Source organism: Nematostella vectensis, chromosome 12 (assembly GCF_932526225.1).
Source record: "Nematostella vectensis chromosome 12, jaNemVect1.1, whole genome shotgun sequence".
Taxonomy (NCBI): domain Eukaryota; kingdom Metazoa; phylum Cnidaria; class Anthozoa; order Actiniaria; family Edwardsiidae; genus Nematostella; species Nematostella vectensis.
Window position 1 is genome coordinate 6,738,629 of NC_064045.1, and position 24,622 is coordinate 6,763,250.

A 24,622-nucleotide genomic window follows, 5' to 3' on the forward strand; every position below is an offset into this window, starting at 1 on the left:
CAAAAAATAAGTTTGTGCACGAGTGGAGGACTGGTTACGAATTTGTGGTGGCGGGGAGTTCGACAACAAAATGGCGACCGGCGATATGTAGAAATTGACATCTTAAAAATCCTTTGAAAAACGGCTGCACTGAACAGCACATGCATAAAGTAATACAGAGATGTGATTTTCATCTATCCACTGGGCAAATTACAACTGCACTCGAACATTTTAGATCATTGCATCGTCGTAAGAATTCGAGGTCTGTGAGTGTAATTTGTCAAGTCAAAATTTGTTCCAAAACCCTACTTTAGAATGACAAATATTTAAGAAAGAGCCAATTAAAGATGGATGAATCAATTTCTGGGGAATCAAAGTCGTTTGTGAGGAGAACATGGAGCTGGAGGCATCGTGAGACAGCGGTGAGTTTGCGAGAGGGATCAGTCGTGCCGTCTAAAGGCAATAATAACATCTTAACTTAATCATATTGTACAGCATAAAATGAAACTAATAAATAACCCAACGTCAAAGATTATTTGATTTCAATATCGCAAATATATAGAGGATTTTATTAACACTGGATATTTAAACAATGGCTTAATCATCTAGTTAATTGGATATGTATAATCCTCGTAATAAGTAATGTTAAATTTCACCACTTGCTTTAGCAGAAAAATGTATCTGGAGAAAAATAAATGATATAATATTTACACAGTAAATTTATGGGATTTATAGTCATAGGTATCATATTACAAAAGGATAGTATTTGTTTATCCTTCAAAAGGAAATGACCTTCTATTTGGCAGCACATCCCCCCTGATTGTATGCTAAGAGCACAAACATTTTCCCTGATTTGCTCACATATTTTTCCTACTCAAGTCCCTTGCCAAGACCTATATTGTGTATGACGAAATTTTAACCTACTGTATGTTTATTCAGATGGGTAAAAGTTAGATATCAGTATTCTTTTACACTTGGGGTTTTTAGATATACCTAATGTATTTCCAGACATGGCTTTCGTTAGTAAGACCTAGTTTATAGTTAGATGCTATTCTTTCTATGTACTGTTCCAATGAAAATGCAGCAAATCAACCAATTATAAATGTTCTATGTTCCTTTGCATTTGGAGTGGAAAGAATGGTGTTTGTCCTAGCACAGGGAGCCCACTCAACTCAGCGCATTGTTTATTTAGCATGTGCTTTGGTCTTGGTTTACGAATATCAACTAGGTCACGAAGTTCTCAATAAAACTCCTTCTAAGTACATGTCTTACTCTTTATTGCATCCATTCATGTTTGGAACACTTTTTTTTTATATCCCTGCATCGAATGTTTTTGGAATTACTTGGGTTTTGCAAAAACTCGATTTCAAGCCTAGAGGCTTAAGTTCAGACAAGTGTGGAAAGTTATTTCCAAACTCCGTTACACCACTTCTGCTGAATTTATTTGTATTTAAATAAAATCATAGCAAAAAATAAATTTCTCCACATATATCGCTAGAGTGATGCTGGAGCTAACTTCCGATGACAATTGCTGCCATTATAAGGCACAGGCGAACAATAAATTGCGATTTAAAATTACACCTAACCTTAAAACAAAATCCTGCCCCCTCTGGATGTTTTGTTTTTGTCAAATTTTTCGCCAAGATGTCGTGGTCAGACATGTTTCCATGACAGATCCTAGGCCTTTGAGTAGAAACATTACATCATTCCACAACCCACTACCATATTCTTTCAAACTAATGCATTATTTATCCATAACCTTGTCATGGTGGTTCTAAAGCATTCTACTGTAGCTAACAACAATCCTAGTGAATAAAGTAAATTCTAGAATGTTATGTATGTACTGTATCTATTTCTACAATGTTCCATACCAAGCCATGAGCTTTGCATGTTTAGAAGGTTCTAGACAATTTCACTAAAAATGATTAATATAGTGACTGTCACAAAAAGTTGTAGTCTCCATTTCAGTACAGTAGCTCTATTATGTATTCAATGCTTACCGTTCTTTATTTTCAGGTTTCAGACCCAAGTGATGTTGATCTTGCGTACATGGAACTACAGTCTTTAGACAATTGCGAGGTACCATTCATTGAGATTGTTAAAATAAGGAATTTGAAAATGTTTCCTGAAAATCTGGCATGCATGGGTATGTAACTAGGGGTTTGGGACCATTTTACATCAGCCGTGTTACTAGGGGCTTTAGTTTTTCATCAGCCCTGTAAATAGGGGTAAGGAGGGGATGTGGGTCATTTCACATCAGGCATGTAGCTACATAAAAGTAATTGCCTCTCCCTAATATTAGTATACCATGTCTCCTGCTCTTCTTTCACATCTTATAGTACAGCCAAAAAAGGAGGGAGGGGGAGGTGGAGCTGTGGTAGCCATTTCTTAGGAGGAGGGGCAAGCTAAGAAAGAAAACTGTGTTTCTGCCTCTACTTATCCTAAACCTCCACCAATCAGTGTAATTTGTTTTTGTTTGCAGAAAACTCCTGAGGAAGCATTGGTAGGTCTGACATCACAGCAAGCGCATAAAAAGCTCTTTGCTACTATACGCAAAGTATTGGATCAATACAATGAATCAAATAATGTTAAGTGGACCAGCGATGTCTGGAAGACGTTGCACTGTAACCACCATGCTAGCATCAGCTGGATCAGTATTGGCATTCTTGCCTTTGAAGTTCTTATCATGGTCAGCAGCTATGCTCTTTCTGATAAGCAAAGGTAAGAATAAACTGTACTTTTCTTGGAAAATGTGAACCTTGTACAATGTTGCTGTTTCGTGGTATAAACTTAAAGCCTTCTAAAATGGAAAGTTTGAGCTTGGTTTTAGGAAACCTCTTCTTCGCTAAACTTAAAGGTTCGTTCACATAACAGAAATTCTGTGCTTGCTGTGCTGTGAATGTTTTTATGCATGTTGGAAAACTGTAAAAGCAGTACCAGTATGCAATCAGCCAAGAGTAATTCTCTCTTATTTATTTCAGGTACAGTTTACCACTTTTGGAGGCTTTTCTAGTTCTTATCATTACACTGGCAAACCTGGTGATTTGTGTTCGTGAAGAAAATCTGAGACGCACAGAGGTGTACCGTAGGGCAGAAGAGCTGCTTGAATCTTGCAAAGGTAGGCACTGCCTGTAAAATGATATATCTACTGACAATGAGTACCTTTGAACAAACCGTTCACTGACATTTATTGACAGACAGAGCTGGGGTGCGTATTAAGATCTCTTAATAAGAAACGACCCACTTTTGGGTGCCAAGGGGAGTACCCCGCACACCCTGTGCCCCCCCTGAAAACCCGAAAACAGCATTTTTTTTGAAGCCAGATTGAAGAGAGCATAAAATCACAGATTGAGTCAAAGAAAAAAGAAATATAACAATGTGACGAAGGAGGCAAATTTTTTGTTTGTAACAAAGCAAAACAGAAGACAGATTTTAGATGCTTATAAGAGGAAGTTCAAATTTGTGTGTATTTAACTTTTTTTTGTAAGCGTATGTAAAAAAGCTCTCTCGAAGAAAAATCAGTTTATATCCTTGTTATACCCTAGCTGATATTCTCACCTATCTCTTGTTATTTAGTATCATACTGTAATTGGAACCCGCTGGATTATGTTGATCCATGTACGCCGCCCTCCCCGTCCATATCCATGGTCCACACGTACCGCGACAATGAGCTGATCAGTATGCCTTGTAACTTACTGGTGGAAGGGGACATCATTTCTCTGGGTCCAAGCCACACCTCCCCTGCTAAAGTTCAACTTATTCAGGTGGGTGCTATTGTCCAGGTCAGGTGTAAAATATGGTGGTGTAGAGTATGGCTCTTCATATTTGGGAGTACTTATCACTTGTCTTTTTGGATAGTGTTAAACCAGAGACTCAACCTCTCTAGTATCTTGAGATGCTGGACAGACTTGGTGGTACGTGGTACATTCAACAGGACATGATTTTAACATGCTATAAACTTACCCCAATTAAATCAGAAACAAAAAAGGGATCTTCTAAAGTTGTTGTAAGAATATAAAAAAAAATCGAGAAAATTTAGGAAGGGTGGAGGGGGTTAAGGGCAACTTTGAAAAAAAGAAGATAAGACAATCGAAAAAAAAGATGATCCATGTATTTTTATTTTGTAGATATTGTGTCAAAATATAAAAATAGCTGTGAATATAATATTATATTATATTATATTATATGGTGTTGAGTGCTGTCAAAAACAAATTGGATGGGGAGGGTAGGGGTTTTCTTTTTAGCTTTACAGGACCCCTAAGAGGAAAGAGAAGAGCCCTTTTTTAAATCCACATTTGTTTATCTCAAAAGGCAAATTGCACTTAGGAATTATGTGCCTTTTTGAATGGCAAACTCAAGCCAAAATAAACACATAGATGGCTGCAACTGTCATGCCGAATATGAGAGAATTTAGCCTTCGGTTTGCCACAAGGAGTTTATAAGTTTACATACAGTCACTGATCTGCAGGCATTCCGGTACTAATCATCATCATTTAAGGAAAACAAAAATTAAGTAAAATAACAATGCGAGATAAAACATAAAAGCACAAACACAAATGCAGAAAAGCATTGTAACAAAACACGAATGGAAGAATGGAGAAAGGAGAAATTTCAATAAGGAAAGCACATAGAAGGATAACTGATCTTTGTTAGAACACGAAGTGTTTTTAAATCTATTTAGTGCAAGAGTTTGTTACACGAGTTAGTGGCTTCACGAGGCTTGAGAGTATTGTATGTATCGTGTATCTTTGATTATCTGTTTTTTTTTGTCAGTCTATCCATGCAGATGGATCTTACAGTCTTTCTCAACAAGTCTTAGAAAAAGGAGACATGTATCTTCCGCCATCGTCATCACCACCCTGCGAAGGTACAAACGTCTGTCTGGTGTATTATTTCAGTTTTTGTTTTGTTTTGTATATTTCTATTATCATTTTGAAAAATATTACTATCCTGCATCATTTTACACTTTAGGGATGGAATTTAGCTGTTTTTATTGTAGGATGGTTTGGATTTCACAGAGATTAGGATTAGACTCCGCAACCTGAAAAGACCATTGTCATACAAATAAATTTCACAGGGTTTTTTTCTCCTGAAAATTGTGACAGACGTGTCATACAAAATAATAATACCGGAACAGGGGGGGGGGGAGGCGCTACAGAACAGAGGGGAACAGGGCGCACCTTATGTACCTCACTATGTACGCACCAGGCATGACCTCCACCATGTGGTTTTCAACAGACCTTCACAGTGACCGAACCATGCCATGTCAGCCCCAGCCCAGGAAGAGATTTCTTGTTAAAGAAAGCCCCTATCAAGATACACTCAGGTATATACTAGTGACGGTTGATAAATATTCCAGTCAATCTACGTCAAAAAGGGGCCAACATCGGACTTATTGCAACACAAGGTTTTTTAACAGTTTTTTGCACAGAAAGTTAGTCTAAAAAAATCGGAGAGGCAAACACCCCGAGAAACGGGATCGAATTTTCCTATACAAGGCTTGTTAGAAAAACCACTGGGTTCCCGACTCATGAAAATCACGAAAAAAATACATACTTGATAAAAAAGAAATTTATACCACCTTAGATTACTAGAGATATATAATTCTACTCGATTAGGATAAAAGTTGACGTTATTTGAACTAGTTCAGTTATTTTGGTTCAAATGCACACAGATTTTTTAGCTATTCTTGTAACCACCACTTTGATCTTGCAGACATTTCTTAATTAATTAATTAATAACTTTATTTACAGAGGGTGGCACTTAATAGTGTAATACACTAGTAAACTTGTGGCCCTCAAAACTCATACATACAAATAATACAATATAAAATATATATATATATATATATATATATATAAAATCTCTATTTACAATACAAATTATAAAAATACTATTCCCACCCAGACCAAAAGGAGAAAGATTAAATAAAGAAAATAAAATATGAGTTAATTCGAAATATTAAAATGATTTAAAAGTAATTGTTCATTAAGATATTTATGACGGAGAGCGTTCTTAAAAGAGCTTATATTAGGCAGTTTCTTTATGCTGGCTTCTAAATTGTTCCATTTATGGATGGCATTTACTGTAAACGTTTTCCCACCTTCGGTTTTTCTAGTATACTTTGGAGTTATAAAATTCAGTCCTGAGAAACGAGTATTTCTATTATGAAGTGTATTGTTCAGCTTAAGAGTTTCAATTAGATATTCGGGCACCATCAGTTGTAGCCTTTTAAAGAGAATAGAACACATTGAGATGTGATTGTCCAGATAGAAAGGCAGCCATTGAAGTCTATTAAACAACGGTACTGAGGGTGCTCTGGGTTCAGCGTTGAGTATTAGACGTGCAGCTCTTTTTTGTAGAGTTAGAAATCTTGACAAACAATCCTTAGTTGATGCTGTTTGCCAAACAGTCCCAGCATAGCTAAACAAAGGTTTGATCATGGCATTATAGAAATTTGTTCTTTGTTTGATGGGTAGACAACCTTTGATCTTATTTAGTACGCCGATTCTTCCTGCAATTTTCTTGTATGTCCTTTCAGCGTGATCCGAAAAGGTCAATTTACTGTCCACATCCAGTCCAAGGAGTCTTACTGATTCCACTGATTCAAGGGTGTTTCCATTAGATGTCGAAATGGATAATTTACTGTGTGGTGCTTTCTCTCCAAGGCGTTTACCAGTCACAAGTAGTGATTTTGACTTCGTCTCATTTATTGGAAGTTTGTTGCAATTGGTCCATACTTCCACATCCCTCATCACTGAATTAAGAGTGTTCTCTAAATTGGAAGTATTATTGACATCGGTTGAAAACGAGATAGTAGTATCATCCGCATAAAGATCTATCTTCACTTTAGGTGAACTAATATGAAAAGGAAGATCGTTGATGAATAAAACAAAAAGCAAAGGGCCAAGAATGCTTCCTTGAGGAACTCCATGTTGTATAACAGAAAGATCTGAGTCCACGCCGTCAATAGAAACAAATTGTCGCCTTCCCCGTAGATAGGATTCAAACCATGACGTAGTGTTCTTGTCTAAACCATAGGCTTTCAGCTTTGACATCAAGATAATATGGTCAACCATGTCAAAAGCCTTTCGATAATCAATAAGGAGCATACCACTTACACAGTTCTTATCCAATTGAAAGAGGAGATTATCTACTACTTTAATTAATGCTGTCTCAGTTCCATGATGCCTGCGGAACCCAGATTGACTTGCATATAATAATTTGTTTTCGACAAGATAATCATAAAAATGATTGTGAACATGTCTCTCAAGAAGCTTAGACAGGATGGGCAAGACGGATATAGGGCGGTAGTTACTCTTGTCCATATGATCACCAGATTTATATAAAGGGGTAACTTTGGCCGTTTTCCATCGTTTTGGAAACTCGGAACTTTCGATAGAGTAGTTCATCAGCTTTGAAATTGAGGGTGCAATAATAGGTGCCGCCAGCTTAAGAATCTTTGCACTGAATTTATCGATACCCATAGCTTTCCTTAAGTTCAAAGTTTGAAGACAATTAATTGTAAAACCAATAGGGATTCGCGGTATCGAGAAAACAGTTTCAGGGTCCTTTCTGGAAAGTACAAAGTGCTCCAGCTTTGAGATGTCAAACGGTACACTTGGTAGTAGATTTCTCAAGCTATCAGCAATGGATGTAAAATGTACATTAAAATCATTGGCACTCAGATTACAAGTGGAGCGTTTTTCTGTTTTCTCATCAGTACCCATAAGCGATTTGATAATTTTCCAGACTCCTTTAGGATTGGATTTATTTTCTTCAAAACAGCTATTGTAGAATTTATACTTTGCAGATTTAATTGCATTAGACGCTTTATTACGTACTGACCTATAAGAATCCCAGTCATCAGCCAGGGAAGAACGACGAGCTTTCTTTAACAGCGCATCACGTTTTTGAATTAATTGCAATACCTCTTTAGTTATCCAAGGCGTCGGTTTTACACGTGCCACCCTTTTCTCTTTCCAAGGACAATGGTTATCGAGAACACCATTAAACAACTGCTCCCAAGCGCCAAGAATGTCATCTATGGTGTCAAACAAAAAAGCGGTATCCCAAGGGATCGTTTTTAAAGTGCTCAGGAATCGCGACTCGTCAAGGTCTTTCATCCTACGATACGTGATTTTACCGGGAATTGCACGTGGATTTTTCGTTTTGGAGTATAGCCGGACAGCAAACACAGGCAAATGATCTGACAATGCAAAGTCTCTGGTACCGATGGAATGAATTCTCTCGGGACGATTACTAAAAATATGATCAAGGCAAGTTTCACTAATAGGTCTTGTTACCTGGGTAACCAGTTGCTTGAAATTCATGCTTGTGAAAGCACGAACAAGTCGATGTTTTTTGAAATTCAATGATGCCAGATAATTAATATTCAAATCACCAAGAATGATCGTTTCAAAATTTAAAAGATACGCGCTTTCAACGTTATTCTCCAAGGCGATATCATCTTCTTTGCAATATGACGGAGGACGGTATAAACCATTGAAAAAAACTGGACGTTTAGATTTGAAGGGATAAATTTCCATCCAAATTGATTCGATATTTGTGTCCTCCAGATCAGTTCTCCTTTTATGCTTTAAATCAGTGTTCACATACATCAAAACTCCTCCCTTTTTCTTACTTCCTTTACGATCACGACGATACATATCAAAGTGAGGTATCGAATAGAGAGAATCAGGGATCGACGGCTTCAGAGCTGATTCATTGATGGATAAAACATCAACTTGCGGTCGACTGTCCTTGTCCAACATTAATAGTTTAAGCTGTTCAAATTTAGGCATTGTGAGACAGTCAACATTCCAGCTTCCAAATCGAATACCATTTTCTCCAAGATTAATATTAAAGTAGTCAGAAATCACTGAGTCAGAGACATCTGACGTGGATGAATCAACGTAGAAATCTGAGTCAGCGATTGAAGACTCAGAGAGAACATCACTATCATCCGTATAGGTAGTTGAAAAAGCCGATGAACTAGAAACATTCATACTGTTTCCAAAAGGACCAGGATTGAGAGATATATCACCACTCAGAATTATGAGTGAGAAAGCACAAATGCCAACTTTTGTCATGTAGATGCTTGCTCTCAGTTTCAAACATGGCGGCATTCTTGGTCCACTAGAAGATCTTTGAAGTCCACAATTACGAGAAGGGAACACTTTGCAACCCAAATTGAACGCAGAAAACCATGAGCTTTGGTTTAGTAAGGATGTATTTGGTTTATCAAACCATTTTAAGCTAGAAAGCAGGAGTACTAGTAAAATAAAGCGAGAGCTCGCATAAAGATGTCTCTTCGTCATGGTTGTTCGAGTACAATCGTTATCATTAATGATCATACGTGATGGAAACATATTCTCATACAAATAGTGCTTAGTGGCTTTTAATAATAATGTCATCGATTCAGTTTAAAACAAGAAAGTATGTGGACACATTACTAATAATATAATCATTCTCATTATCGTTTTTTTAAATTGTGAAAATAGATTCTTTAATGTTGCAAGCTTTTATAATTTCTTTAAAATTAAGAACCTATCACAGGTTCTTAAACTCTAGGTTCTTGCTCGTGGGTACATATTAAATCCATAGAATCCGTGTCTTCGATTGAGATAGAGTTAGTACCCAATGACCCTTTGCATTGGCCGTAGGGCGAACACTCTAGATTGTTCTTGCGACAGGAGCACTAAAAGTGCTGTAGTCCTGGATGACTCTCTGTCGTTGAATAACATCTACCCTCAGACTTCAGACCGCCCTTGTATCGACTTGATAGAATACTGGAACTTGGAACTGTTGAACATGGCTGCTGCTGAAGTCGGGGATAGATTTTATGGTTCTCTTAGCTCTGTCCTATCAACAGCTGCCTGGGCGCGGACGTAGGGTGAGGAGACAAGCTTCTTGAACGATGCCCCGTTTCCTACCCGTATTCATGGAAGGTGGTATCACAACCAAGACGCGCATGGATAAAAAGCAAAATATAAAATGAGAAATAGAAATAAAATTTAGAATTGTCATGACATGTCACTTTTCCCAAGCTGATCTTTCACGGTCGTCATTCCCCCCATCTTCTAGTCAATTGGGATTTCGGCTCAGGTAGATGTCATGGGCTTCCATACGGAAGTATCGTCACCAACAGTCACGGGGATGCTAATCGTGTGGACAATTTTACCGCAGCTTTCCACATAAGCAATCATATCCATTCGTCATCCGCTTCCGTGTGCTACAACCGCTTGACCTCGGGTACTATGCTCAGCATTTGAATAAAATCCTACTTGTTTTTCTTTTTTGCCTAAATAAACTCTCTTTTCTAATAGCGACCGCCTTGTTTAAAAAAGAAAATAACGGCGGCACCAATTGTACCTGATCTTTTTTTTTCTGTCATGACCTCTGTTGAGGAGCAATCGGCGTTACCAACCAAAACACCACGATACAGTTACGGCAGGAGTTTCAATCTTCGTGGAATGTGTCAGATTATTCAGTGTAGAAGAGCAGCTCCATCCAATACATACTGTAACCCGGTTGATGGTGTTATCCATCCAATGTGGACCAAATGACCTCGGCCAAAAGTCTTTTGCACCACTCTCATTATAGAATCTATCAATGCTGGAGGATAACTGCTGAGCTCAAAGGAGAAATGTTGTTCAAAATCTTCTGGGGATGAGCTAGAATTGAGCGCTGGATCAACAGCTGTAACATGTACCGCGTAATTGTCAATGCGAATTACCGATTTTGAGGTTCTGCTATCTGCTTACAAGATATCTTCTCCGGTATCAACATTAACTGCGCTGTCGGTTAAGACACCCGTGCAGGTGTTTTCCAGTGTAGGGTCTTGCAAAAAAGGGCGATCTTTCCGCAAGGACTTTCAGAAATGTTTAAAAGGGCTGAATGGCTACAAGCATCGTGATGGTGAAATCACAAAGTTATATATATTTTTTTACAAATGTTTTGACAGGATAAGCCCATTCAGACTGTGTGTGATATCACTGGGGTCCTGCATTTACAATCACACTTAATAATTATTAAAAAAACTGAAAGCAGGGTTGCCGAAAGATAACAACAAACTTGAGATCAACGCCATTAAAATCAAACAAACTCAAACTAATGATGATAATTACATAATATGCTTTATTCTCCTTCCAAAAACCTGTGGATTTTGCCCAAAATAGATGAGCTATATCAGATAACGTTGATTTTTATCTAGATCGTGTAGAAATATATATTTCTTATCATTTATAGTGGTATAAATTTAAATTTTCTAAAGTATGTATATTTTTCTTGATTTTCATGATTTGGGATCCCTGGGTTTTTAATGGGGAAATTCGATGCGGTTTTTCGGGGTGTTTGCGTGCTCCAATTTTTGAAGCCTTTTAGTATGCTATAAAGGTAGACTTATTTAATACAAAAACGTTGAAAAAACTTGTGATTCAATTAGTCCGATCTTAAACCGTAGATTGACTGAACTAAAAGTGTGAGGTTGCTTTTGGCTCTTATCCTATTCATTAGTTGTTGTCATGCATTATGCATTAATGCGCGTACATAAAGAAGTGAGATGTGTCTCTCGCGTGTAAAAGGGGGTGCGGAGGAGAGGCAAGCGGGAAAGGAAGGTATATAACAGCTCTTTTTCCCTTTCTTCACTTGTGCCTCCTTCGTGCGGATTTACACGCGTGTCTTACGGCTTCATTTCTCCTTTCTTCGCTTGTGCCTCCTTCGTGCGGATTTACACGTGTGTCTTACGGCTTCATATCTCCTTTCTTCGCTTGTGCCTCCTTCGTGCGGATTTACACGCGTGTCTTACGGCTTTATATCTCCTTTATTCGCTTGTGCCTCCTTCGTGCGGATTTACACGCGTGTCTTACGACTTCATTTCTCCTTTCTTCGCTTGCGCCTTCTTCACGCTGATTCACTGGCGCACGTAAGCTCTTTCACCTTCGCCTTTTCTTTGTCTCCGTTTCCTTCGCTAGTGACGACCGGCCCAAAGGGCTTAGCACATTTAGTTTTATCTGCACTCTCGTAGTTCAGTATTGCAGTTGCAAGGAGGATAACTAGCTTCACAATTTTGAAATACTATATGATGTGTTGATTTTTACCCAGGAACGTTCTACAAAATGCTTGCAACAGACCCGTTAGTTTACTGGAAAATGAGATGCACTTCATCGTCAGTACAGTTATTGTGAACAAGCTGGTTTGGGTAGTTTTGGTAAGTTTACTATATACGTCTTTCACTAGTGACAAATGTACCATTGAGGGTTAAGCAACCACATGGTATCTGAAATGGCAACGACGGAAAGCAGTAGAAATTTTGAATAGCCAGGAGGTGAAATTTACTGTCTGCAATACATTTATGCTTCCTAGGGCAGAACCAAGATCCTAGTCTTATCTTTTCTATTTTGGAACTATAAAAACAAGTCAATTATATCGAGACAAGTTTAGAACTGGTAAGGAATCATTTCTTTAGTCACGTTCCACGTTTACCTTGCCTTAGCAAACGTCGTCGCTTAAAATTCCCTTAATGAATATGTAAGGTTGGTGATCCTGTTTTTGCTTGTATCACCACCTTATTCGTGGTGAGGCGGTTCCCGTATCTCAATGAACCCTAGAGCTATACCACCTGAAGTCTCAAATTCCACGTAGGTTCACCCATGTGGGGCAGGATAAGGGTAGGGGCCAGACAAAGAGTGATCCCTTGGCCCTCCAGGTTTGGGGTTAGGCTGGTAACCCGCTCCTGTAAAATCAATTAAATACAGAAAACAAAATGGACGTTTACTGAAAGTTACGGAGTTTTTTAGGGGGAGACTTCGTCAGCTATACACCAAGTTTTCGCATGGAGTTTCGATCCCCATCCTCGGTGACCCAGGGCGTCGCGGAGATCGTGGACACAGGAAGCGCGCGCGAAACGCGTACTCCCGGGCTTCCTGTCTCCGCGTCGCCCTTGGTCCCAGAGGATACGATTTCCCGTTTGTTACGCTGAGGGTTGATGCTTTCAATATATCAAATGGGTGATACAATCATTACCCAACATTCCATACTTCCATCGTCATTTAAAGCTATATTATGTATTCATTTATTATTTTTCAGGGTTTATCATTGTTGGTGAACATTGCTCGGTTTCTGTTGTTGGGTGGTGAAGTTGGTCACTGGAGTGAAATGATACTGCTTCTCCAGGTATAGAGACCAAGTAACAAATTCTATTCTGTTTGCACATCATTACTGAAGCCTATAAGATTCTTAATCTTGGTCCCTCTAAGAACAGGCAAAATACCCAAGCAGTCGTGTTTTTGAACTTGTTCACCTAAAACACGCCTGTACAGTGATTATAATATAATTATGTTACGTACAGCAACAAATTAACGAAACAAAAATGATAAAGAATCCAGGAAAATTGCCATTTCTTTTACTTTTTACTTATGCAGTGTCAAATCACATCAACAGTTCGACGTCAGAATCATTTAAGTTCGGCAATGCACTAAGCATAAATCTGTGCTATTGTTGTCTCGAATCAATTAGTACAACTGTTTTGATTTGTACAACAGAAACTCCACATCAAGTCAACTTTGACTGCTCACAATCTATTGACTTATTTAGTGCGAATTTTATTTGAATCAACGTCGAGCCCAATGTATTTGTGTCGATACAAGTAGATATTTAGATACGGCACGGCAGGAGCGCAACATATGAATGGGGCCTTACTCTTCGTTTGGTTTGATTTTGAGAGTTCGTGATCATTTCGAGAAATTATTATTATCTTTTTATTTGTTTAGCAATAGAATGGAGCAATTTCTTTTACAGTATTGTAGATTGGACATAATAACTCAAGTACCTGCATTATGGTTATAACAATTTTAATTTAACAATTCTGCCCTATTAATTCTCACATATCTTTCATGGGCTCTTCTTTCCCTCTCCCTTCCCTCTCTTATGAACTGAACCTCTATGTTGATTTTCAGGGCTACTCTTTCCCTCTCCCTTCTCTCTCTTATGAACTGAACCTCTATGTTGATTTTCAGGGCTTTTTTTCCCCTCTCCCTTCCCTCTCTTATGAACTGAGCCTCTATGTTGATTTTCAGGGCTACTCTTTCCCTCTCCCTTACCTCTCTTATGAATTGAACCTCTATGTTGATTTTCAGGGCTACTCTTTCCCCTCTCCCTTCCCTCTCTTATGAACTGAGCCTCTATGTTGATTTTCAGGGCTACTCTTTCCCTCTCCCTTCCCTCTCTTATGAATTGAACCTCTATGTTGATTTTCAGGGCTACTCTTTCCCCTCTCCCTTCCCTCTCTTATGAACTGAGCCTCTATGTTGATTTTCAGGGCTACTCTTTCCCCTCTCCCTTCCCTCTCTTATGAACTGAACCTGTATGTTGATTTTCAGGGCTACTCTTTCCCCTCTCCCTTCCCTCTCTTATAAAGTGAACCTCTATGTTGATTTTCAGGGCTACTCTTTCCCCTCTCCCTTCCCTCTCTTATGAACTGAGCCTCTATGTTGATTTTCAGGGCTACTCTTTTCCCTCTCCCTTCCCTCTCTTATGAATTGAACCTCTATGTTGATTTTCAGGGCTACTCTTTCCCTCTCCCTTCCCTCTCTTATGAACTGAACCTCTATGTTGATTTTCAGGGCTTTTTTTCCCCTCTCCCTTCCCTCTCTTATGAACTGAGCCTCTATGTTGATTTTCAGGGCTACTCTTTCCCTCTCCCTTCCCTCTCTTATGAACTGAACCTCTATGTTGATTTTCAGGGCTACTCTTTCCCTCTCCCTATCTCTCTTATGAACTGAACCTGTATGTTGATTTTCAGGGTTACTCTTTCCCTCTCCCTTCCCTCTCTTATGAACTGAACCTCTATGTTGATTTTCAGGGCTACTCTTTCCCCTCTCCCTTCCCTCTCTTATGAATTGAACCTGTATGTTGATTTTCAGGGCTACTCTTTCCCTCTCCCTTCCCTCTCTTATGAAGTGAACCTCTATGTTGATTTTCAGGGCTACTCTTTCCCCTCTCCCTTCCCTCTCTTATGAATTGAACCTCTATGTTGATTTTCAGGGCTACTCTTTCCCTCTCCCTTACCTCTCTTATGAAGTGAACCTGTATGTTGATTTTCAGGGCTACTCTTTCCCCTCTCCCTTCCCTCTCTTATGAATTGAACCTCTATGTTGATTTCCAGGGCTACTCTTTCCCTCTCCCTTCCCTCTCTTATGAAGTGAACCTCTATGTTGATTTTCAGGGCTACTCTTTCCCTCTCCCTTCCCTCTCTTATGAATTGAACCTCTATGTTGATTTTCAGGGCTACTCTTTCCCTCTCCCTTCCCTCTCTTATGAAGTGAACCTCTATGTTGATTTTCAGGGCTACTCTTTCCCCTCTCCCTTCCCTCTCTTATGAATTGAACCTCTATGTTGATTTTCAGGGCTACTCTTTCCCCTCTCCCTTCCCTCTCTTATGAATTGAACCTCTATGTTGATTTCCAGGGCTACTCTTTCCCTCTCCCTTCCCTCTCTTATGAATTGAACCTGTATGTTGATTTTCAGGGCTCTTTTTTACCTCTTCCTTCCCTCTCTTATGAATTGAACCTCTATGTTGATTTTCAGGGCTACTCTTTCCCTCTCCCTTCCCTCTCTTATGAACTGAACCTCTATGTTGATTTTCAGGGCTACTCTTTCCCTCTCCCTATCTCTCTTATGAACTGAACCTGTATGTTGATTTTCAGGGTTACTCTTTCCCTCTCCCTTCCCTCTCTTATGAACTGAACCTCTATGTTGATTTTCAGGGCTACTCTTTCCCTCTCCCTTCCCTCTCTTATGAAGTGAACCTCTATGTTGATTTTCAGGGCTACTCTTTCCCCTCTCCCTTCCCTCTCTTATGAATTGAACCTCTATGTTGATTTTCAGGGCTACTCTTTCCCTCTCCCTTACCTCTCTTATGAAGTGAACCTGTATGTTGATTTTCAGGGCTACTCTTTCCCCTCTCCCTTCCCTCTCTTATGAATTGAACCTCTATGTTGATTTCCAGGGCTACTCTTTCCCTCTCCCTTCCCTCTCTTATGAAGTGAACCTCTATGTTGATTTTCAGGGCTACTCTTTCCCTCTCCCTTCCCTCTCTTATGAATTGAACCTCTATGTTGATTTTCAGGGCTACTCTTTCCCTCTCCCTTCCCTCTCTTATGAAGTGAACCTCTATGTTGATTTTCAGGGCTACTCTTTCCCCTCTCCCTTCCCTCTCTTATGAATTGAACCTCTATGTTGATTTTCAGGGCTACTCTTTCCCTCTCCCTTCCCTCTCTTATGAAGTGAACCTCTATGTTGATTTTCAGGGCTACTCTTTCCCCTCTCCCTTCCCTCTCTTATGAATTGAACCTCTATGTTGATTTCCAGGGCTACTCTTTCCCTCTCCCTTCCCTCTCTTATGAATTGAACCTGTATGTTGATTTTCAGGGCTCTTTTTTACCTCTTCCTTCCCTCTCTTATGAATTGAACCTCTATGTTGATTTTCAGGGCTACTCTTTCCCTCTCCCTTCCCTCTCTTATGAACTGAACCTCTATGTTGATTTTCAGGGCTACTCTTTCCCTCTCCCTATCTCTCTTATGAACTGAACCTGTATGTTGATTTTCAGGGTTACTCTTTCCCTCTCCCTTCCCTCTCTTATGAACTGAACCTCTATGTTGATTTTCAGGGCTACTCTTTCCCCTCTCCCTTCCCTCTCTTATGAATTGAACCTGTATGTTGATTTTCAGGGCTACTCTTTCCCTCTCCCTTCCCTCTCTTATGAAGTGAACCTCTATGTTGATTTTCAGGGCTACTCTTTCCCCTCTCCCTTCCCTCTCTTATGAATTGAACCTCTATGTTGATTTCCAGGGCTACTCTTTCCCTCCCCCTTCCCTCTCTTATGAATTGAACCTCTATGTTGATTTTCAGGGCTACTCTTTCCCCTCTCCCTTCCCTCTCTTATGAATTGAACCTGTATGTTGATTTTCAGGGCTACTCTTTCCCCTCTCCCTTCCCTCTCTTATGAATTGAACCTCTATGTTGATTTCCAGGGCTACTCTTTCCCCTCTCCCTTCCCTCTCTTATGAACTGAGCCTCTATGTTGATTTCCAGGGCTACTCTTTCCCTCTCCCTTCCCTCTCTTATGAAGTGAACCTCTATGTTGATTTTCAGGGCTACTCTTTCCCTCTCCCTTCTCTCTCTTATGAATTGAACCTCTATGTTGATTTTCAGGGCTACTCTTTCCCTCTCCCTTCCCTCTCTTATGAACTGAACCTCTATGTTGATTTTCAGGGCTACTCTTTCCCCTCTCCCTTCCCTCTCTTATGAATTGAACCTGTATGTTGATTTTCAGGGCTACTCTTTCCCTCTCCCTTCCCTCTCTTATGAAGTGAACCTCTATGTTGATTTTCAGGGCTACTCTTTCCCCTCTCCCTTCCCTCTCTTATGAATTGAACCTCTATGTTGATTTTCAGGGCTACTCTTTCCCTCTCCCTTCCCTCTCTTATGAATTGAACCTGTATGTTGATTTTCAGGGCTACTCTTTCCCCTCTCCCTTCCCTCTCTTATGAATTGAACCTCTATGTTGATTTCCAGGGCTACTCTTTCCCTCTCCCTTCCCTCTCTTATGAATTGAACCTGTATGTTGATTTTCAGGGCTACTCTTTCCCTCTCCCTTCCCTCTCTTATGAAGTGAACCTCTATGTTGATTTTCAGGGCTACTCTTTCCCCTCTCCCTTCCCTCTCTTATGAATTGAACCTCTATGTTGATTTCCAGGGCTACTCTTTCCCTCTCCCTTCCCTCTCTTATGAATTGAACCTGTATGTTGATTTTCAGGGCTCTTTTTTACCTCTTCCTTCCCTCTCTTTTGAATTGAACCTCTATGTTGATTTTCAGGGCTACTCTTTCCCTCTCTCTTCCCTCTCTTATGAACTGAACCTCTATGTTGATTTTCAGGGCTACTCTTTCCCTCTCCCTATCTCTCTTATGAACTGAACCTGTATGTTGATTTTCAGGGTTACTCTTTCCCTCTCCCTTCCCTCTCTTATGAACTGAACCTCTATGTTGATTTTCAGGGCTACTCTTTCCTCTCTCCCTTCCCTCTCTTATGAATTGAACCTGTATGTTGATTTTCAGGGCTACTCTTTCCCTCTCCCTTCCCTCTCTTATGAAGTGAACCTCTATGTTGATTTTCAGGGCTACTCTTTCCCCTCTCCCTTCCCTCTCTTATGAATTGAACCTCTATGTTGATTTTCAGGGCTACTCTTTCCCTCTCCCTTACCTCTCTTATGAAGTGAACCTGTATGTTGATTTTCAGGGCTACTCTTTCCCCTCTCCCTTCCCTCTCTTATGAATTGAACCTCTATGTTGATTTTCAGGGCTACTCTTTCCCTCTCCCTTACCTCTCTTATGAAGTGAACCTGTATGTTGATTTTCAGGGCTACTCTTTCCCCTCTCCCTTCCCTCTCTTATGAACTGAGCCTCTATGTTGATTTCCAGGGCTACTCTTTCCCTCTCCCTTCCCTCTCTTATGAAGTGAACCTCTATGTTGATTTTCAGGGCTACTCTTTCCCTCTCCCTTCCCTCTCTTATGAATTGAACCTCTATGTTGATTTTCAGGGCTACTCTTTCCCTCTCCCTTCCCTCTCTTATGAACTGATCCTCTATGTTGATTTTCAGGGCTACTCTTTCCCCTCTCCCTTCCCTCTCTTATGAATTGAACCTGTATGTTGATTTTCAGGGCTACTCTTTCCCTCTCCCTTCCCTCTCTTATGAAGTGAACCTCTATGTTGATTTTCAGGGCTACTCTTTCCCCTCTCCCTTCCCTCTCTTATGAATTGAACCTCTATGTTGATTTTCAGGGCTACTCTTTCCCTCTCCCTTCCCTCTCTTATGAATTGAACCTGTATGTTGATTTTCAGGGCTACTCTTTCCCCTCTCCCTTCCCTCTCTTATGAATTGAACCTCTATGTTGATTTCCAGGGCTACTCTTTCCCTCTCCCTTCCCTCTCTTATGAATTGAACCTGTATGTTGATTTTCAGGGCTCTTTTTTACCTCTTCCTTCCCTCTCTTATGAATTGAACCTGTATGTTGATTTTCAGGGCTACTCTTTCCCTCTCCCTTACCTCTCTTATGAAGTGAACCTCTATGTTGATTTTCAGGGCAACTCTTTCCCCTCTCCCTTACCTCTCTTATGAACTGAACCTGTATGTTGATTTCCAGGGCTACTCTTTCCCTCTCCCTTCCCTCTCTTATGAAGTGAACCTCTATGTTGATTTTCAGGGCTACTCTTTCCCCTCTCCCTTACCTCTCTTATGAAGTGAACCTCTATGTTGATTTCCAGGGCTACTCTTTCCCTCTCCCTTCCCTCTCTTATGAACTGAACCTCTATGTTGATTTTCAGGGCTCTTTTTTACCTCTTCCTTCCCTCTCTTATGAATTGAACCTGTATGTTGATTTTCAGGGTTACTCTTTCCCTCTCCCTTCCCTCTCTTATGAACTGAACCTCTATGTTGATTTCCAGGGCTACTCTTTCCCTCTCCCTTCCCTCTCTTATGAATTGAACCTGTATGTTGATTTTCAGGGTTACTCTTTCCCTCTCCCTTCCCTCTCTTATGAATTGAACCTGTATGTTGATTTTCAGGGTTACTCTTTCCCTCTCCCTTCCCTCTCTTATGAATTGAACCTGTATGTTGATTTTCAGGGTTACTCTTTCCCTCTCCCTTCCCTCTCTTATGAATTGAACCTGTATGTTGATTTTCAGGGCTACTCTTTCCCTCTCCCTTCCCTCTCTTATGAACTGAACCTGTATGTTGATTTCCAGGGCTACTCTTTCCCTCTCCCTTCCCTCTCTTATGAATTGAACCTGTATGTTGATTTTCAGGGTTACTCTTTCCCTCTCCCTTCCCTCTCTTATGAATTGAACCTCTATGTTGATTTTCAGGGCTCTTTTTTACCTCTTCCTTCCCTCTCTTATGAATTGAACCTGTATGTTGATTTTCAGGGCTACTCTTTCCCTCTCCCTTCCCTCTCTTATGAACTGAACCTCTATGTTGATTTCCAGGGCTACTCTTTCTCTCTCCCTTCCCTCTCTTATGAATTGAACCTGTATGTTGATTTTCAGGGTTACTCTTTCCCTCTCCCTTACCTCTCTTATGAATTGAACCTCTATGTTGATTTTCAGGGCTACTCTTTCCCTCTCCCTTACCTCTCTTATGAATTGAACCTCTATGTTGATTTCCAGGGCTACTCTTTCCCTCTCCCTTCCCTCTCTTATGAATTGAACCTGTATGTTGATTTTCAGGGCTCTTTTTTACCTCTTCCTTCCCTCTGTTATGAATTGAACCTGTATGTTGATTTTCAGGGCTACTCTTTCCCTCTCCCTTACCTCTCTTATGAAGTGAACCTCTATGTTGATTTTCAGGGCAACTCTTTCCCCTCTCCCTTACCTCTCTTATGAACTGAACCTGTATGTTGATTTCCAGGGCTACTCTTTCTCTCTCCCTTCCCTCTCTTATGAAGTGAACCTCTATGTTGATTTTCAGGGCTACTCTTTCCCCTCTCCCTTACCTCTCTTATGAAGTGAACCTCTATGTTGATTTCCAGGGCTACTCTTTCCCTCTCCCTTCCCTCTCTTATGAACTGAACCTCTATGTTGATTTTCAGGGCTCTTTTTTACCTCTTCTTTCCCTCTTATGAATTGAACCTGTATGTTGATTTTCAGGGTTACTCTTTCCCTCTCCCTTCCCTCTCTTATGAACTGAACCTGTATGTTGATTTCCAGGGCTACTCTTTCCCTCTCCCTTCCCTCTCTTATGAATTGAACCTGTATGTTGATTTTCAGGGTTACTCTTTCCCTCTCCCTTCCCTCTCTTATGAACTGATCCTCTATGTTGATTTTCAGGGCTACTCTTTCCCTCTCCCTTCCCTCTCTTATGAATTGAACCTCTATGTTGATTTTCAGGGTTACTCTTTCCCCTCTCCCTTACCTCTCTTATGAACTGAACCTCTATGTTGATTTCCAGGGCTACTCTTTCCCCTCTCCCTTCCCTCTCTTATGAACTGAACCTCTATGTTGATTTCCAGGGCTACTCTTTCCCTCTCCCTTCCCTCTCTTATGAACTGAACCTCTATGTTGATTTTCAGGGCTCTTTTTTACCTCTTCCTTCCCTCTCTTATGAATTGAACCTGTATGTTGATTTTCAGGGTTACTCTTTCCCTCTCCCTTACCTCTCTTATGAACTGAACCTCTATGTTGATTTTCAGGGCTACTCTTTCCCCTCTCCCTTCCCTCTCTTATGAACTGAACCTCTATGTTGATTCTCAGGGCTTTTTTTACCTCTCCCTTCCCTCTCTTATGAACTGAACCTCTATGTTGATTTTCAGGGCTACTCTTTCCCTCTCCCTTACCTCTCTTATGAATTGAACCTCTATGCTGATTTTCAGGGCTACTCTTTCCCTCTCCCTTCCCTCTCTTATGAACTGAACCTCTATGTTGATTTTCAGGGCTACTCTTTCCCTCTCCCTTCCCTCTCTTATGAACTGAACCTCTATGTTGATTTTCAGGGCTACTCTTTCCCTCTCCATTCCCTCTCTTATGAAGTGAACCTCTATGTTGATTTTCAGGGCTACTCTGTCCTTCCTCTTCTTCCACTCTCATTCTTGTGGACTAACCCTTTTGTTGTTTCTCAGGGCTACCCTGTTCTCGCTCTCCATTCCCTCTCTTATGGACTGAACCTCTATGTTGTTTTTCAGGGCTACTCTGTCCTTCCCCTTCTTCCGCTCTCATTCCCCCTCTTGTGGACTGGCCTTAACTTATACGGCGCAGCGCGAATACAAGTGCTTTTCGAGAGACTGAAGAATGGTAGTCCGCTCGGTTACAAGGTATGCTATTTAAAAGAGCAGAATCCAAATTGGGGTGATGTATGGTAAGGGAAGTTGTAATAATTTAATGAAGATATATCTTATTGTAATCTTACGACGTTCTATTTGATACTCAGCAAACTAAAGCCAAAAGCAAAAGAACCATCAACAGATATTTATTTGTATCGATTAGAGACGAGTAATTTTAGAATTTTCCGCTTAAATTTCTAATGAAAAGCGGTTAACGAAAAAACAAATGCAACATTTGAGCTTCAAAGAAGTCCACAGACGAGATAGTGTGACGTGTGACGTGTACATTTTAAAGCCCTATTCAAACCCTGGCAGCATTCCTGGCCAGCAATGTTGGGTAGTGTTATGAAATAGATTGCCAACATATCCATTGTCTTGTGCTCAGTCGAGCCAAGGGTACCAGTAATTTCGACTGATGCCGGCATGGAAGTTTATAAACACGAGTTTCAATGAGTTTGGATTGGGAATCAGGTGTTTAAAAAGGTGTCGGTTATTGGAGCTTAACAGTACCTTTGGAGATATTACTCAGAGTTTTATCCCAATAGCTTGGAATCGTCTGTTATTCCCTGACATTCCCCTTCGTTTCCCTTCTTCCTATAGGCTTCCAGGCAAGTGGCTGCTAGTGACGTCATGCCTTACTTTTGGAATAATGTGCGTGGAGGCAGCTCGTCTCTCCCCAGGACCACCAACCTGCTCCAAGTGCTCGGCAGCATCACGGTCAGGTTTACTTATATTATTATTCGTTTTTTTTTGTGGGGAGGGGCGGGGGGGTTGGGGGGAAAGATGTGAGTGGATGGATTGGACGTCCAAGTGGTCCGTATCACCAAATTATACATAACTTATATATAAAAGATATCATAATAACGACACAACACATGATAACACTAGGAAGATCCCGTCGTTCTCTCGTGTAAACTGGATCATTTTTGCCTCTCTGGTTGGCTAGTAAATATAGCACGTTTCTCGCATCCTCATTGGTTTTAATCAGTTTACTTTACAAAACTGTCAAGGTGGCCACGCTAGAGCCCGTCGTATTGTGAAGCTGGTGCCTTAATGTCATGACCTTGGTTTGCAGAGCCATTTTGTCATCCTACCAAGTGTGACAAAGCATCCATTTCCATCGGCCGATCAGGGGAATCTTAAGCGATATTTTAAATTGAATTTGGTATATGAAGTTGTTAACGTTATTTTTTTAAATTTCTTTCGAGATTTTATCGAATCGTTTCCCTTCAATGATAAAAGAAAACAATAACAAAGGTGTGTTATAATGCTGCAGGTGTGGTGCTGCGTCGACAAGGTTGGTATCCTCTCCCTCCCCAACCCCTCCGTAGAAAAAGTCTTCTTCCTACAAAGCAAGAAGGCGCGCAGTAAGAGTGAGAAGCAGAAGGCACGAGGGCGCAAGACCAGCTCTTCCACGTGGGAGAGCGATATTAGCCGCCAAGTGAGCCGAGAGGAGACGACCGACCTGTCATCTTCATCATCCGATGATGATGATGACGATGATGATGATGCGGTTGCTGCACCGGATGGGGTCAAAATAAAAGGTTGGTCGCCGATTTTTTTTGTATTCTCAAGTGGAGTGGTCTTCAGGGTCCAGAACGTGTTGAGTATTGAGGGGCGTTGAGGACCGAGGGCGCAGAGCGTGGTATTCTCAAGCTCAGTGTTCGTGAGGTGGCCGATGCGCGAGAAAGTTAGGAGAAGTGGAGAAATGGAGACGATAAGAGACAATGGGGGACTTGCAAAGAGATCACGTGACCTTTCTGGGTGGCAAATTCAAAACAAAATAATCAAAAAAAATTCAGAAATGACTTCAACCCCGCCACACCAGAGAACAACGAAAAAATTAAATCTTTAACTAAACCCTTTTTGAATAAAGACTTCTGGCTTTTTTTGTAAGCGCTGAATAAGTTGCTTTTTGTTGCTGTTATTTTGCCGCTAAAAGCCTGAGCGCGCGCTAGTTTGCCGCCAAAACAGTCACGTGATCTCTTAGCACAAGTCCCCTATTGACATCCGTTCTTTATTTTTCAGAGAATTTTAAAGGCCGAGCAGCAGTTCTCAATGTCAGCAACGACCCAGAGGTAAGCGCAGGGTAAACGAGGGGTGTTTGACTTAATGACAATATGGGGGATGCACAGACTCTCTCACCGATTATCTCAGTTGCTATTTCTGTTTGGCATTTTTTTGGCACATAACACTTTTCCTGGGCAGCCCCCTAATCCTCCCCATAGATCCCCTACTGAAACGCTTTTCTATGGTGGTATTCCTATCCAAATTATCGTTTCAACGTTCAACTCCTCTGAAGTTATTCCTCGTTGTTTTCAGAGTCAGTTTGGGTTACGCTTTGATGACAAAAGATGGCAAGACAATTTGAGCTCTCTTAAACCACTGGTAAGAACATAAACACCTGTAACCATCGATGAACGCTGAATAGGCGACTTGCACTGAGAAGTCACGTATGAAGTCACCTGTGAAGTCACGTATGAAGTCACGTGTGGTCACGATTGAGTGGCAAACTGAAGCCAAAACAACCATTGGCTGCGCCCGTCATGCCGGAGAGCGACGAAAAAAAAAGAAATCTCAACGAAATTAATATCTTTCTGACAAAAAAACTTATAGTTGATACGTGAGCGCTGAATAACAGTTGTCGATGTGTTGTTGTTGTTTATATTTTCCCGCTTAAATCTGGAGCGCGCGAGTTTGCTACCTAAAAAGTCACGTGATTTCTCAGTGCAAGTCTTGAACTTGAATTTGAAATTGAACTTGGTGG

General features: G+C 40.6%; 1 protein-coding gene across 2 annotated transcripts in view; it reads left to right on the forward strand.

The window, feature by feature from the left end:
* LOC5510097 (transmembrane protein 94) overlaps window positions 1-24,622 on the forward strand; it is a 44,636-nt gene continuing 20,014 nt past the window's right edge. The window contains exons 1-14 of one of the 2 annotated variants that reach the window (XM_048719742.1): window positions 1-401; window positions 1,996-2,058; window positions 2,462-2,700; window positions 2,961-3,097; window positions 3,556-3,743; window positions 4,753-4,846; window positions 5,218-5,305; window positions 12,085-12,190; window positions 13,069-13,155; window positions 21,718-21,846; window positions 22,456-22,572; window positions 23,132-23,399; window positions 23,884-23,933; window positions 24,178-24,243. In XM_048719742.1, coding sequence (XP_048575699.1) covers window positions 327-401; window positions 1,996-2,058; window positions 2,462-2,700; window positions 2,961-3,097; window positions 3,556-3,743; window positions 4,753-4,846; window positions 5,218-5,305; window positions 12,085-12,190; window positions 13,069-13,155; window positions 21,718-21,846; window positions 22,456-22,572; window positions 23,132-23,399; window positions 23,884-23,933; window positions 24,178-24,243 — 1,707 coding nt within the window. In that variant the 5' untranslated portion in view covers window positions 1-326. The remainder of the gene's footprint in view (window positions 402-1,995; window positions 2,059-2,461; window positions 2,701-2,960; window positions 3,098-3,555; window positions 3,744-4,752; window positions 4,847-5,217; window positions 5,306-12,084; window positions 12,191-13,068; window positions 13,156-21,717; window positions 21,847-22,455; window positions 22,573-23,131; window positions 23,400-23,883; window positions 23,934-24,177; window positions 24,244-24,622) is intronic. The other variant, XM_048719741.1, reaches the window with a different exon arrangement.